At 44.7% G+C, this 16717-nt stretch overlaps 1 protein-coding gene across 2 annotated transcripts in view; it reads right to left on the bottom strand.

Annotated features, from left to right (window-relative positions):
- The window catches only part of ALDH8A1 (aldehyde dehydrogenase 8 family member A1), a 48193-nt gene extending 34287 nt beyond the window's left edge, over positions 1 to 13906 (bottom strand). For both annotated transcript variants that reach the window (XM_085853802.1, XM_085853803.1), the window contains exons 1-3: positions 13710 to 13906; positions 8331 to 8478; positions 6941 to 7096 (exon numbers count right to left, since the gene is read on the bottom strand). In XM_085853802.1, coding sequence (XP_085709928.1) covers positions 6941 to 7096; positions 8331 to 8478; positions 13710 to 13847 — 442 coding nt within the window. In that variant the 5' untranslated portion in view covers positions 13848 to 13906. The remainder of the gene's footprint in view (positions 1 to 6940; positions 7097 to 8330; positions 8479 to 13709) is intronic.
- Between the last annotated feature and the right edge of the window lie 2811 nt (positions 13907 to 16717).

Raw genomic sequence — 16717 nt, 5'->3', positions numbered from 1 at the left:
GAGAGAGAGAGAGAGAGAGAGAGAGATATATATATATATATATATATATATATATATATATATATATATATATATATATATATATATATATATATATATAGAGAGAGAGAGAGAGAGAGAGAGAGAGAGAGAGAGAGAGAGAGAGAGAGAGAGAGAGAGAGAGAGAGAGAGAGAGAGAGAGAGAGAGAGAGAGAGAGAGAGAGAGAGAGAGAGAGAGAGAGAGAGAGAGAGAGAGAGAGAGAGAGAGAGAGAGAGAGAGAGAGAGAGAGAGAGAGAGAGAGAGAGAGAGAGAGAGAGAGAGAGTTTCTTTGAATAAATTAAACCTATTGACATTTTGTCCTCAAAAATCACAGGCTTCTTACTTATGATGAACTCCACCATGTGGTGAAGTTTCGTGAAGATTGGTTTCAAATTATGACCTTTAGGCGATTAACATACAAACAGACAGGCAGGCAGATATGTGTGAAAAGATCACCTCCATCCACCTTCGGTGGCGGAGTTAAAAATGTGTATTTGTTTTCATCAATTTATCAGAAGTAACGTGGAATATGGCTCCCCCCTGTGGAATGCTGCCTGGTAGGTGGTGCTGCTCCCCCCATTTTTGCTACCCTTGAGGCCATGGGATTAAAGGCTTTCTATGTCATCAGCATCTTTGACAGGAGGCTTTATGTCAGGGTCTGCTTCGTGTTCATCCCAAACAGGTTTATGTTTTTAATTTTTTCGATTGCGATTGTTGTTTCTTATTTATTTATTCCAGCAATGTTCTGGTATTACTGCTCCTGTGCTCTCACCTCTCCACTAAGCTCCTGCTCCTCCAAATACCACACATCTATCTATAATTCCACCAATCTCTGTGTGTCTGTCTGTCTGTCTGCGACCGCCGTTTCTCGATGACCACCGGTCCAATCTCATTGAAACTTGCCAGGAATATTGCCGGGGACCCGCGGATGTGCCTTTTCGAGGTATGATGTTAATCGGATGAGCGGTTCCCAAGTTATGGCCATTTAACTGCCTTTTCAGTGTTGAAAAGGTGTATATATGGCAGCTGAAGGTGTCGTTCCACCTTCTCACCTTATCATGCCAATTTTTTCCCAAATTATTAATAACCAGACGATCACCGGTCCGATCGGATTGAAACTTGCCAGCAATATTGCCGGGGACCCGCGGATGTGCCTTTTCGAGGTTTGATATCGATCAGACGAGCGGTTCCCAAGTTATGGCCACTTATCTGTCGACCAATGACAGGACACGTTGCTATGACCTCACAATTAATGTTTATTTATTTATCAAAAATTTTTTGCACGATTGACAGTCCGATCTGATTGAAACTTGCCAGGAATATTGCTGGGGACCCGTGGATGTGCCTTTTCAAGGTTTGATATTAATCGGATAAGCAGTTCCCAAGTTACGGCCATTTATCTGTCGACCAATGACAGGACACGTTGCTATGACCTCACAATTAATGTTTATTTATTTATCAAATTTTTTTTGCACAATTGACAGTCCGATCTGATTGAAACTTTCCAGGAATATTGCTGGGGACCCGTGGATGTGCCTTTTCAAGGTTTGATATTAATCGGATAAGCAGTTCCCAAGTTACGGCCATTTATCTGTCAACCAATGACAAGACACGGTGCTATGACGTCACGAATGACGTCACAATGTTTATGTATTTATTATTTTGTTTTTTTGCACTATTGACGGTCCGATCTGATTGAAACTTACCAGGAATATTGCTGGGGACCCGCGGATGTGCCTTTTCGAGGTTTGATATAAATCGGACGAGCGGTTTCCAAGTTACGGCCATTTATCTGTTGACCAATGACAGGACACGTTGCTATGACCTCACAATTAATGTTTATTTATTTATCAAAATTTTTTTGCACAATTGACAGTCCGATCTGATTGAAACTTACCAGGAATATTGCTGGGGACCCGCGGATGTGCCTTTTCGAGGTTTGATATAAATCGGACGAGCGGTTTCCAAGTTACGGCCATTTATCTGTTGACCAATATCTGCGGGAGAGTGGGGGCGAGAAAGAGGGGCGAGGGAGGAAGGGCGAGACTAGGGGGGAGAGAGAGGGGGTGGGAGTGGGGACGAGAGAGGGGGTGTGAGAAGGGGGGTGTGAGAGAGGGGCGAGGGAGAAGGGCGAGAGAGACGGGCGTGACTTGGGGTGAGAGAAAGAGGGAGGGAGAGAGAGGGGGGCAAGAGGGGGGGAAAGAGAGTGGGGTGAGAGAGAGGGGGCGTCACAATTCAAGAGAGAGAGGGGGGTGAGTGGGGGCGAGAGAGGAGGGGCGAGACTCGCGGGGGGGGGAGCGAGGGGGGGCGATAGAGAGGGGCATCACAATTCTTCTTCATTTGATATGACGTCACAATTGACGCTGGAGACCTGAATACGTTTCCCAAGTTATGGCCATATATGATACGGTTGGTCAGATCTAATTGAAATAATGCCCCAATCCAGTCATAGTTTACGCACCTACGGGCCCGTACTAGTTGAACTAAAAAACAACAACCCTGGATCATTCCCCTCATCAAGTCAAAACAACATTCACCTCCATCTATTAATCCCTCACTTCTCACGACTGTGGCGCTGTCTTCATAAGTCCATGTCTCGAGGTCTTACTCTAGAATTTAGAGTCTACTGTTCACCGCCATATCATGGTCTCTCCCATTTCCATCTCGAAACCTGACCACACCAGTTGCTGATACCTCATTCCCATTATTTACTGCAACATCATGGTCTCTCCCCTTTCCATCTCTAAACTTGACCACATCAGCTGCTGAGACCTCCTTCCCATCATTTACCGCAGCATCATGGTATCTCCCATTTCCATCTCTGAACTTGACTCCACCATCTGTTGAGACCTCATTCCCACCATTTACCGCAACACCAGGGTCTCTCCCATTTCCATCTCTGATCTTGACTCCACCAGCTGCTGAGACCTTGTTCCCACCATTTACCCACAATCACCTGTCTCTGTTATCATCTGAGCTGAAGCGTTTGGACATCAGTATTGCAGCACTCTCCGTGGTTCGGAGAGTAGATTACGGTGAGATCATGGCAGGTGGTTACACCTACTATTGGTCTGGTTGTTCTGATGGTTACCACGGCCAAGGAGATGCTGTAGCTGCGTCCAATAAGCTGACTTCAATGATAATTGAGGTCACACTGGTCAATGAGAGTATTATGAGACTCAGGATTTGTCACTCCTTGGGTGTCACTTACACTGGTTTCTGGATATGCTCTGACTGAGGCGAGTGATCTCACCATGAAAGATGCATTCCATGCTAAGCTCGAGTCTGTGGTTGATCAGTGCCCCAGGTGAGATACTCTTCCAGTCTTGGGGGATTTCATTGCATTGACTGGAACTAAATGGGATGGTTATGAGACACGTGTTGATCCCCATGGGTCTGGAACTATGAACCAGAACAGCACTAAGGTCCTTGACTTTGCAAGAATTAATGGACTTAGGGTGGCTGGTTCATGGTTTCAGCGCCCACAGGCTCATCACTGGACTTGGTATTCCAATGCTGGTGGTGTGGCAAAGGAGGTTGACCATGTGCTCGTTGATGGTCTCTTGAGGATGATCCAGAACTGCAGGGTCTACCGGAGTGCTCAGTTGCTCAATACTGACCACAGGCTTGTTGTAGCAACTCTGAAGTTGCAGCTTAAATTCAGAAGAATGGTGCCATCCCAGCCAAGGCTGGATGTTGGCAAGCTCAAGGATTAGAGGGTACCTGAGGAGCTTGCAAAGAGGCTGAGTGGAGATTTGGGGGGTACTGAAGAGTTATGGAGTGCCTTCAAGACCACCGTCCTTGATGTTGCCGGTCGATGTCTTGGAACTGAATGCAGAGTGAGGAAGAATTTTGTCTCTCAAAGGACACTGGATACCATTGACCAGAATCGCAGGGCCAGGCTGAATGGTGGAGTTGAGCTGTTCAGTGAGCTGAGGTATAAAACTGTATGTGCACGAAGGGGGGGGGGGGGGACAAGGAGGCCTATGTGCGAGGAATCTGTGAGGGGGTAGAGCATCACCTGTGGTCAAGTAATTCTCGTCCTGCTTACAGGGGACTTCGCACATTGCGTTCATCCAAGCCCATCCCTTGGTGTACTGCAGTTAGAGTAGAGGGTGGTAGGCTCTTTTCAGAGGAGTCTGAAGTGAAGGCCCGCTGGACGGTTACTTTGAGCGGTTGTACCAGGCTGTTCCACCATCTGTCAAGTTGGATGTCAGGGGTGTTGCAATCCCTGTTGATGACCCTCGAATCAACTGTGGTCCATCTTCGCTTGTGGAAACACAGACTGCGTTGAACCGGTTGAAATGGGGTTAAGTTCCAGGGATCTGTGGCATCCATGCTGAATTTCTCAAGGCTGGTGGAAATGCTGCACTCATGTCATTGTATGCAGTTCTGTGCCCTGCCTGGAATACAGGCATCATCCCAACTGATTGAAAGAGGGGCCTTGTTGTCCCTCTCTGGAAAGGGAAGGGTGATCGCCAAGAAAGCAACAACTTCCGAGGAGTGACGCTGCTCTCAGTGCTTGGCAAGTTGTTTGCTTGGATAATTCTTGAAAGGGTTCGCCACCATCTGCTTGAGTACCAGCGTCCAGAGCACTCAGGCTTCATACCAAGGAGGTCAACGATTGACTGTATCCTTGCTCTTCTGGTCCTCACCGAACACAGATGAGAGTTTCTGCCGGGGCTGCTTGCAGCTTATGTTGATCTCTGAAAAGCGTTTGATTCAATGAATTGGGATACCCTCTGGAGGATTCTTGGTCTTCATGGGGTGCCACCAAAACTGATTACTCTGATGTCTGAACTCTACTCTGGTACTGATAGTGCTGTGAGATGTGGTGATACCAGGCTGATCCACCTTCTATATGGAAAATCCCAAACCTATGGAAAACATTGCCTTATCTAAACCTGTCTCTGCCTCGATCACATCTGCAAGCTTAAGCAGGAACTCGGATTGTTGCTGCACATGCCAAGCTATTCACTGAGCACCCTGACTTCTTTGCAGTTGTTTCTGGAGTTTGTCAGGGGTGTGTACTGGCCCCCACACTTTTCAGCACTTGTGTGGCCTGGATTCTGGGGAGGATGTGGGTGAGATTAAGCTGTGGTGCATCGTTTGGGAATGTCAAGATCTCTGACCTTATTTTCTCAGATGTTGCAGTCATCTTTTTGGAGACTCCAGATATCCTTTTGGGGGCCCTTGAGGTGCTGAATGAAGAGTCGGAGCTGCTGGGATTACGGGTTGCCTGGGTCAAAACTAAGATCTAGGCTTTCAATGACATCTTGCATGCTGCTCTCCTCTCTGTACCTGTTTGTGGTGAGGATGTTGAGGTCACGGAGAGATTCACTTACCTTGGCAGTGATATTCATGTCTCTGCTGGCTGTGAGCCAGAGGTCAGCAGATGTCTGGGTCAGGCTTGGGGAGTCATGGATTCACTGGATCCTGGGAGGGGGGAGTGGGTGCTGCCAGTACCTGTGCCGGAGGATGAAAGTCTGAGTCTTCAGGTCTTTGGTGTTTCCAGTCTTGCTCTGTGGATGTGAGACTTGGACTCTGACCAGGGATCTGAAACAAAGACTGAATTGCTTTGGTACCAGGTCTCTTTGGAGAATCGTTGGCAATCGCTTGTCAGACTTTGTGTCCAACGAGCGGTTGCTGAGAGAGACTCAAATGAGATTTGTTACCTGCGTTGTCCATGAGCATCAGCTGCGGCTGTGTATATATGTGGCTCATTTCCTGATTCTGATCCTGCTCACCAGATTCTCTCGGCGAGGGAGCCTCATGAGTGTAGAAGGCCAATGGGCTGACCACATGCCTCGTGGTTGCAGCAGGTTGATCAGCATCTCAAGGAGATGGAGATGGGCCAGGCATCTGCCTGGGGATGGCCAGATGGAGGCTCCTGGAGTACTTGCGGAAAGTGGACGCAGTGACGCGCTGCTCTGGTGCATGCTCCCATACCTGACCTGACCTGACCTGACCTCTTCTTGTTCTCAGATGCATTGGCATGTTCTTGTCCGACTTTTTGTTTTTGTCCCATTTATGTCCATTGAACCATTGCCCCATTGTCTGTCTGCATTTCCATGATCCTCGATACCTGTAAGAGATATTGTTTAAGATTCGAAGAACAACCATGTCAGATTTTTGAGCACTTCTCATAAGACTGGAAGAGAAGTTCAGAAGTGACAGAGTGAATTTGGGAGGTTGTGCAGAATACTTGTTTTACTCCTCTATCCAAATGAGAACCTTCCCGGAGATAAAAAATGTAGATGACAATGAGCAGCTTTTCAGATGTGACAAAGCTTTGACTCCACTCGACTTCTCCAATTGGTCTGGTACTAGACTTGGAAGCATCCATATCACTGAGCTAAACAATATTCATCAACAGTTTAACCCTGTTGGGGAATGAGTATTTTGGAAACACCAGTAGAAATAGTCTTGGAAAAGTGGTTGTGTACTTATCAAGATCATGTCGGCTGTCTTATGTGCACTTGAGATAGGTCTCACCCACCCACAGTCTTCTGCCTCATTTTCCTGTGGGACTCTTCTCTTTTTGTTGTCATGGTGCATTCCGTGCCTACCTACCTTTACCTTTTGGTTTGAGATCCTTATCCACCTGATCCTCCATGCTCCACGATCAGCACTTTAGCCTCACTCTCTATCATCGAGCATTTCCGATGACCTTGAAATTTGATTTCAAGTTTCAAAAGTCATTATAAGGCATCGTTTAAATAGCAGCACAAGTATAGCTAACATCATTACAATCAATTGGGTGTCCAAGCCGGACTCAACTAAATACAGCCACCAATCCTGAAATAACTAAGCCAGCTGCAATTTGCTGCAGACACTGAAGCCACTCATTTTAGAACACACAATGACATCGATTGCATTGCGTTGAAATTTAATTTCCGTGGAGCCGTCAGCTTCCCTCACCCACTCCGACGGGAGAGCGGATGCTGTAGTTGAGGCAGTGCAGATGCTCCATTTGGGTACACTGCATGGTGTAGTGCAACACAGCCGAAGCAAAGAAGCGGAAATTCAAGACAGCCCTTGGGATGTCGGAACTCCGAGCTTGAGCCAAGGTCTTCCCTGAAAATGTCAATAAACAGGGGAAATTCACAGGAAACGTCGAAGAGACGCACATGAATTTGGAACATGTCAACTTTTTAGCTACTTTACAAGTTTATGATGGATTACATGTTAAGAAATAATTGATGTGTTAACTATTTGAAGCATGCAGCTCAAATCCGTTTGTGGTTAATACAACGTACACCTTTCACTGCTAACTGGGTTCATGGGTCCTTGGAAGGAGGACAATAGAGTTTCATCTCAGACAAAGTCTTTTTGTCACACGCCCCTCCGACAAGGTCAGACGGGGGACATTAATGTGAGCTCCGTCCAACCGGCCGATCATGTCAGACATCTTCATGACCTTATCGAAACCTGATTAGATCACGGCTGTGATTGGCTGAATTATGTTGCCATAGCAACCGTCTCGGTAACTTGCCTTGAGTATGCAGTATTTTAAAAAAACGTTCAAAATTTATCTTTCATTTTACACAGATCTATTCCTCATACCACCCAAAAGGTGGGGACCCTGAGTGTCATCTCAGTGTTGTCCATGAAATACAATAATACTTTCTCGACTTCAGGTCATACCTCCCCAAAAGAGCTGTAAATTTGATCTTAAATTGGGAAAATGAAGCAATCATCTTCAGCGAATATGATGGAATGAACAATATAATTTACATTTCTGACTCAAGCAATTCCGTGTCAATGAACCGCGATGCCGCACAAAATGAAATTTCATTTTTTAAATGATGTCAGGTCGTACATCATTATCATCGCTGCCTTCATTACCGGTATACAGAAACAACCAATGATCTCATAATTCACAAAGAAATCGCCAAATAAAAAAATACTTAATACTGCAGCAAGAGGTCTGATTTATCTCGGGATAAAACTTGATGTCAAATTGAAACAGCTCAGTCAACATATCATAGAGTTTGGATTAGCAGAGGCTTAAAATGACCTCGAAGCCTTTGTAGGAAATGCCATAAGCTCCATTTTTTCAAGAGATAAATCCTTCCAAATCTCCAAATGCTTGTAGCAACACCAAAAAAAAAACCTCAGTTAAAGCAATGGAGATAAAAAGAAGAGTGGGGATAGTAAGGAAAAGGGGAATGGAGTTGCATGTGGGAAATAGAAGTATGGGTGGTCAATTTCTGCCAATTTTTTTATATATATATTTATCCTGAACAAATCTTATCAGAGAAAGAAAACAAATTCAATATCCCAACAGAACCCCAAACCTCCGAACTGCCCTGGTCCCTTGACTCTGCCTGCGCAAACTCCTCGAGCCGAGCCTCGATCACATCTGCTAGCTTTAGCAGGAACTCAGATCGTTGCTGCACATGCCAAGCTGTCCATTTTGGGAAAGCTCTCTTAGCTGCCTGCACAGCTGCATCCACCTGTCAGATCAGTCGGGCAAGAAAGGGGAACGTTTCAATCCTTCTTCATAAAATGAGTTCATAGTCAGTTTGCAAAACCGGAACGTTTTTATTGCTGCAGAAAACATTAAAGACATAGTTAAGAAAGGCAATTTATCGATGTGCATCGCGTCTGCCAATCTCAGTGAAAATCTCTTGGTAAGTTATCTTAATTTGAGTATCCCACAGAGTAAAATGACCTCATCCAACAATAAGGCTGGTGTTGGCTTCGCGGTTCGGGTGGTGGCTTGGGATCCTCGGGTCCTGAGTTCGAGCCCCGTTGGCTGCTGAACCCTGGCTGTTGAATTAACACCAGGCGGTTGACTCAGCCTGTCATCCTTCTGAGGTCAGTGAAATGAGTACCAGCGTACTGGTAATCGAGGCACTGCATCAGCAGCATAGCTGTGCCCCTAACCGATGATGCAACCAGCAGCCAAAAAGGTTGTACATGAAGGGACCTCATCCACCCATCGGGACCATATTATGTGCAGAGCATAGGAGATGTCTAAGCAGTCTCTTTGGCTATTGAACACAATCCTGGACAGATCACCACTCTGACACAGGATACCAACAAGCTGGCATTCATTTTGCTATCCTCAGAAGGATGACAGGCAGAGTCAACCCCACCTGGGATTAATTCAACAGCTGAGTGGGATTTAAACTCAGGATCCTGGGATCTCAAGCCCACCACCCTAATCATTAACCAACACCAGGCATGACCTCATCAAACACTGTGTAAACTAGAATGGCACTTGGTAGAGGGCAGAGCTCTGCTAGGCTGAACGGTTTACACTTTGTATCCCACTGATAGGCCAGATCTGCATCCAAAGCTTAATCAAAATCGAATCGGCCTGTTCTTGTCACGTACCCAACTCATTCACCTAGTTTTGACAAAATCTGCTTCCGACCCTTTGAGATATCATGCTGTATGTATGGTTTTTGGCCATATCTCTAAATGGTGAAAAAGCACTTAAAGATTATTATCGAATCCGGATCTCGATCTTCACCAAAATGGAATCAATTCATCCTTGTCAAAATCAAAATCAAATGGACCCTTTTTGAGATATCCTGCTCACAGACAAAGAAACAGACAAACAGTGGTGAAAACATAACCTCGGTCCACCTTCGGTGGCGGAGAGTAACAAGTATAATAATTGGGTCGGGATAGTACTGCAGATATTTTTGCGGAATTGGCCATGTGATGTGATGTCATTGTGAATGAAAACGTAGCTGTTTTTCATTGAAATATTTTCATCCGAGAAGTTAATCATAATTGATCTGATGAACATCTGTGAACCGAGAATTACTGCCGCGCTCAAACGCCGGCTCAAATTCTGATGAGAGGCCAAAATATAACAACACAAATTGGCTTTAAATTAGTCGAGGTTGGGATCGAATCTTCAACGATTGAAATGTCCATGGAGAGTTAAGAAATTGCTGGTTCTCCAACCCATCTGGCATTAGCTACTGACCATGTTGACGCGCAGGTTTTCCTCCAACAAGGCTATGGTCCTGGCTCAAATCATTCCTGCAGTTGAATTTCAGCAAAAGGAATCCGATATCCAATAACTCTACATTTTTCTCCTCTAAAGCTACCTCCTATCGGTTATCAGGTCCTCTTCGCTGAATATTCATAACACGCATTTGCATTCAAGGGAATTCCATGTGGAGCTCTGGCCTCCTACTCGCGTGACCTCATTCTTCAGAGAGCTTCCTCCATTCACTCAAGTGATCAGAAAACGATGGGAAAAAACCCATTTTCCATGTTGAATTTCTGTGCAAGTCTTCCTGAACATAATTTGAAATAGATTTCTGAAAATTACTCCGTCAGGGGGGAAAAAAAGAAAGAAAGACATCAGCATTATGATTCGAATAAACACTCAAAAGTGACCTACTTAACGTACTCATGATCAAAATTACATTTCTGATTGCTGTGCATCGCATGTTAAGCTGCAGAATGAATGTGTTAAAGATTGTGTTCTCAGCGATCCATGATTATTCCCAAGGATGCCCGGGATCCACAGAAGCAGTATTCTGTGGACCGGGTTCAGATGATGCACATAAACTGTTTTTGAGTCTGTAAATTCACTACACAGGAAGAACTGTCGTTATTTGTTACAATTTGAGATTATTTGTGGCAGAGGAGGGAGATGACTGCCAAGTAGGGGTCATCCCGGTTGCATCGATAGCCCCAAAAGGCAGGTCAGACAGCTCTCACAATCCTTGGTAGCATGGACCAAGGTATATTCAAGGCAAATTGTCTGCATGAGCTTTCTCACAAAGCCAATGTCGAGCTCATTCGAAGTAGAGGCATCTCCTTTGTCTTGTCTATTCCCATCATTGGGCCAGAGATTCAAATGAGTTCCCAGATGTCATCATTCACCAATGGGGACATGACACAATTTTTGCCTGCATGCGGAGAATAATGCAAGTGGTTTAACCACTAACCCCTGCCGGAGGGAGTGGGTATTGACATATTTTCACTCCCAGAGGGAACCGGTGTTACTGTTACCAAAAAAGAGATGTGTCCGTCGCGTGAAGAAGAAACAGAACTTAGAGCTTTAACATCACGGTTCCTGCTGTCATTGAAAAATAAAACATCAAGACTGAATCTTCAATCCTGTCTCCTTTCTCAAAGACGTTGTGAGGCCTTGTCAAGCCTGTCTCTGGGGTATGGTCCCCTCAATCCCCTCCCTCACTTCAAATTGTACCAAAGCAGACTCTGCTTGTTCGAAGGCCGAATCCCTCAATTATCTTTGCTTCCAAATCTCATGCACCCAACCTCTTGCTCTTTCTGTAGCTAACCTGCCCGATCGTACCCAACTACTCCCGGACTGTGCTTTTCCCACCTGAGAATGTGGAGCAGTTTCTGGTAGCCCTCGACTCCGATTCTGCAACTGGACTGGATGGGATCAGCACACGCTTCTGAAAAAAAGTCTGCCACTCTTGTACATCCGCTTTCTGATCTGTTCACCCTCGCATTCGCTGTTGGCCTCAGCTTCTATTTGTTTGGAAGTCAGCTAACATCACTTGATTGTCCCAAGGCAGAGTCTTGGACCCAGATCTGTTCCTCGTCTTCATCAATGATCTTTTCAATTCCCTGGAAAACCCAGCTTCACTCTTTGCTGATAACGCAACTTTCAACCGTAGCCTCTCTCATCGTTCAGAGAGTCAGTAATCAGCCTCTTCCCTCTATGCAGACGTTGATATTATCTGGAGCTGGTCCAACACTTTGAATACATCGTTCAATCTGAGCAAATCTCACACTCTCACTCTATCTCTCCAAAATGACCATCAGGTGAACCTTCTCATCGATTTCTTTAACAAACCTCTTGAAGACGGGTCACTCAAAATTGGGCCTCACAATCAGCTGTGATCTTTATTGGGTGAACCGTATATGCAAGTTGACTTCCAATGCCAGCTGCAGACCAAGGTGTTCCTCTCCGGCGTTCTACGTCATTCAAAGTATTTCCATGTCAAGTCTGAATTTCTGTCTTCTTCAAAGGCCTTCATCTGCAGCTTGATGGAGGACTCCTCTCCCCTTTTGGCTGGTGGCCTCTTTCACACATTATACTTGTATATGCCATGGTAACGAAAGCCCTTAAAATAAATGGACTCTCCCTTGATGAAGCTGAGTCTTTGTGCCTGTTACTCTCGCATTGCAGACAAGTTGATGACCTCTCTAACTTCTACCGCTCCTTTCCTGTATTCCACCTTCTGCCCTTTCCTTGATTTGTCCACCCCTCCCCCCTCCCCACTTCCCCTCTCCCACCAAGTTTCTGCATGGCACATGGTCTGCCAGTAACCTACTTCTGGTAAAACATCCCAAAATCCAGGCTTGCTACTCACCTCCACTCATTAGTTTCCCTTATGCCTCACCTGTGGAACCAATTTGCTCAATCTGTTCAATCCCATGTTTCCCTCCAGGGTTTCAAGATGGTTGATCATCACCACCTCATGTCATCCCCCATTCAAACTCATGATCTTTTCTACCTTAATTAACCCTCCCCAAGCGCACCCCTTCCCTTTTCAGTTATTTTGTGTTTTCTCCCCATTTCTTCTCCTTCGTTTTTTGTTCTCTTTCTGTTTCATTCCCAGTTTTCCCTTCCTCTTCTTGACTGTGTTTGAGATTGTATCTAGCTTGTTAACCCCCTGTGTCCTCATTCCCCTCCCCTTGATCTCATTCTTTGCCATGCTCATTCTTCCTCCAAGTGTCCATCAGTTGTGTCCTTTTACCTCGCTGGTGCATCACCCCCTCCTCCATCCTTGTCATATTGTTCTGGTATTTTCTGGTCCATTCTGTATTCTGTTCTATCTATTTCATGAACCTCGACTTTTAAAACAAATATAAATTTTAACTTGCCCTTAAGCTTTCCAGTTTCGACTCCCAATAATCAATGGAAAGTTTGTGAGTGACTGATAAGCACACCAGGCACAGAGGCTCCGAACTTTTCCAGGACGAACATCCGAATCGGAGTCTGTCAGATCCAGTGAACTCCAAGAGAAAACAGACTTTTCCACATACTAGCCTAGAAGGGCACTCAGTAGAGCGCATACCTCCGCTCCACCCCATAAGAGCGCTACCTTACCTCCAAGTGAACCCATGCTGACAACCTTGAATTGGATAAATTAGTTTGGTGTTTCACGCAGTCATGATGGGTTGAATGGCCTCCACCTGAGTCTGTTTTCCTTGTAATGACTGATCCACGAGAACATATCTGGCCCAATACATTTTTGAGACGTCATGCCACGTTTCGTTTTTTGAGGCTGATCTCTCAATGGTTTAAAAATTTTAGTATTCGGATCTTCACCAAAATCGTATCAATTCGTCGTGGTCACACACCCAACCTGCCCACCAAGTTTCGTCCGAATCCGTCAACAACTTTTTTGAGATATCGTGCTCTATATCGTTTTTGGCCCTATATCTCGATGGTGAAGAATCACTTAAAAAAAAATTCGAGTAGTTGGATCCTGATCTTCACCAAAATCGAATCGGTTCGTCCTTGTCAAACCCCAAAACCTGTCGACAAAATTTTATCCAGATCCATCTGCAACTTTTTTGAGATATCCTGGACACAGACAAAGACAGAAAGGGTGAAAACATATCCTCCTTCACCTTCGGTAGCGGAGGTAACTAGTCGCAATTTGCTCAGAACCTTATGATACATAGACACTGCACTGTGCACTAACTCTGTGTGTACAACCGTACCCACCTCATCATTGGTGCTGTCCGGTAGTTTGCAGTACACCTTGCCCGTTGATGGATTGAAAGAATCGATGTACTTCTTGCTGCTCACAAACTTGCCATCAATGAAGTTCTCCAAAACCAAAATGTCGCTCGCCTGGGCCATGTCGTACGCAATTAGGGCAAGAAAACCTGATCACAGCTTTACAATCGAACTCAGTCGTTTAATAATTACCTTTGGCTGCAACCCACCACTGGCTGACCCTTTAATTTAGGGTCATACCAAGAGAACGAGGGTTCTGGTGGAGGCAGAGCTAAAAGAGGCTAAACTCAACTTTCAAATACTGTGTAACTTGATCAACTCATTAGAAAATCTTGCAGTTGTTATTTTTACATCCTCACATGAAAGTACTCACCATGAAACATGAAATTGAACCCAAGAAATTCCCAATCATTTCCTTGGGAGATATTTTTACATCTCAGATTGGCTGTTAAAAGCATATAACATGTTCAAATGTTCGTTATGATTTACTATCAGGGGTACCCGGCATTGCCCGATGCTCTTCTAATCTTGTTACGTTTGTGTCTTGTTTTGCTTGGCTTTCTTCTTGGTTCTACAGTGCAGTAATTGGTCGTTATTTTGATTTTGAAGAAATAAAAAAATAATAATTTTTTTGTGGGGGCCAAACACACCTCCCTCCACAAACGAATGAATGTGGTCAGGATCATTAAATTTTGCCTTTCACTGAGCTACAAAGGCTGAGGCACTGCAGAGTGATTAACACAAAATCCAATTTTTTTTCATTGTTTTTTTGCCTATAACACTTTGAAAGGAACCTCGGAAAGTTTAACAAATATCCGTTTGGCCATCTCTAAGAAAATTGGCGACACACATATGCGCGCGCGCGTGCGCGCGTGCGCACACACACACACACACACACACACACACACCGCTCTCTTATGGTTCAGATAAGACTCACATGAAATACCTGTTTACAAACGTGTACAGAATATATATATATATATATATATATATATATATATATATATATATATATATATATATATATATATATATATATATATATATCTTCTTCATTCGGCTGCTCCCGTTAGGGGTCGCCACAGTGGATCATCCATAATGATTTACATAATGATTTGGCACAGATCTTACGACGGATGCCCTTCTTGACGCAACCCTGGTCGCCTCTTACGACACAGGGATCTGGTACACCTATTCTAACCGGGGTATACACTGGCCCAGTACACTGGTACTCACTTCGCCGACCTCGGAAGGATGACAGGCTGAGTCAACCCCCTGGTGTATTAATTCAGTGGTCCAACGGGGCTTGAACTCAGGACCTTTTGGATCCCAAGCCGCTGCCCTAACCACTGCACCAACACCAGGCGATATGTGTATATGTATATGTATATGTATGTATATATATATATATATATATATATATATATATATATATATATATATATATATATATATATATATATATATATATATATATATATATATATATATATATGTATATGTATATGTATATATATATATATGTATATATATGTATATATGTATATATGTATACATATATATATATGTATACATATATATATATATATATATATATATATATATATGTATACATATATATATATATATATATATATATATATGTATACATATATATATATATATATATATATATATATATATATATATATATGTATATATATATATATGTATATATATATATGTATACATATATATATATATATATATATATATATATATATATATATACATATATATATATATATGTATACATATATATATATATATATATATATATATATATATATATATATATATATATATATATATATATATATTGTTGAGGATTCGCGCCCGCCGGCGTGCGAACGGCCACGTAACTCGAATCGCGGCACGTCGCCCACCGGACGGACAATCCAGTCGTGACCCTCTCGGACTAACGCCGGGAACCAGTCACGGGTGGACCTTTCGGTCTCACCGCGATCGAGCCAATCGGCCCCCGCGTGGGATAGGGTTGCTCGCCAAATTCGACCTACCTAAGTACCCACACGGAGGGTAGACCGGGCGATCGCACCTCGCCGCAGGTCGACTTCGGACACGGGCCACTTAAGCGACCCGTTCCGTACTATCGGGATAACCGAGCGGTGTTATTCGTCGGCCTCGACGGTTCGATTAATTATCGGGCGTCTTAGCCCACGACCAACCCTTTACGTGAAGCAAGATGGGGATTCAATGAAAGAAATGACGAAGCGAAGCGGGAAAATAGTTCAACAATAAGCACATTTATTTCGCGGTGAACGGAAAGCACACATATTCAATTCCACCAAAAGCACATGTAAAAGAAGAAGACAAAAAGCAAATGCAACAATGCAGATCTATCCGACTACCGGGCACTCTGCAACACATACAATTTTACTTCACAGACGGCGCCGACAACACATATTCCCAAAGCAAAAGGAAAGAGAACCACCCTCCAGGATGAGGGGGGTAGGCGGGCCTGGGGCCGAGACCGTGTCGGGCCTACCCGTCTGATGATGAGACGCGAAGTGGCGGTGGTGCCTCAACTCCGCGGGCCTCGCGGACAGTGTCTGGTCGGGGGTGGGAAGGGGGCCCCCTTTTGTCGCACTATCTCAGCGCGGGGGGAAACAGGAGGGGGTTGCTGATGCTCGGGGAAAGGAGGATTTCACACAATCTCGGGTCCCGCGATGAGCGTCTCCACCATGACCTCGGTCGCGCCGCCGGCCTCTCCCTCCGCAGTTCCCCGAATCCGACGCGAGCACCCCCTCGTCCACCTTCGCCGCCGCCGCCTCTCCACAGCTCCGTCCTCTTCACTCCGACTCCGCGAACTCCCAACTGCGAACTGCCAACTGCGAACTGCTTCTCCGAACTCCAAAACTCAACTCCCTCCACTTCCAACTGCACAGGACTCGACTGACGAACGCAGTCGTTTTTATAAGCCCCGTGGCTTCGCT

This window comes from Eptatretus burgeri, chromosome 14 (genome assembly GCF_056783735.1).
Source record: "Eptatretus burgeri isolate ZD-2024b chromosome 14, Ebu_testis_v1, whole genome shotgun sequence".
NCBI classification, from domain to species: Eukaryota; Metazoa; Chordata; class Myxini; order Myxiniformes; family Myxinidae; genus Eptatretus; species Eptatretus burgeri.
The sequence above is the reverse complement of the archived record's forward strand: the minus strand, read 5'-3'. Positions and strand labels throughout refer to the sequence as shown.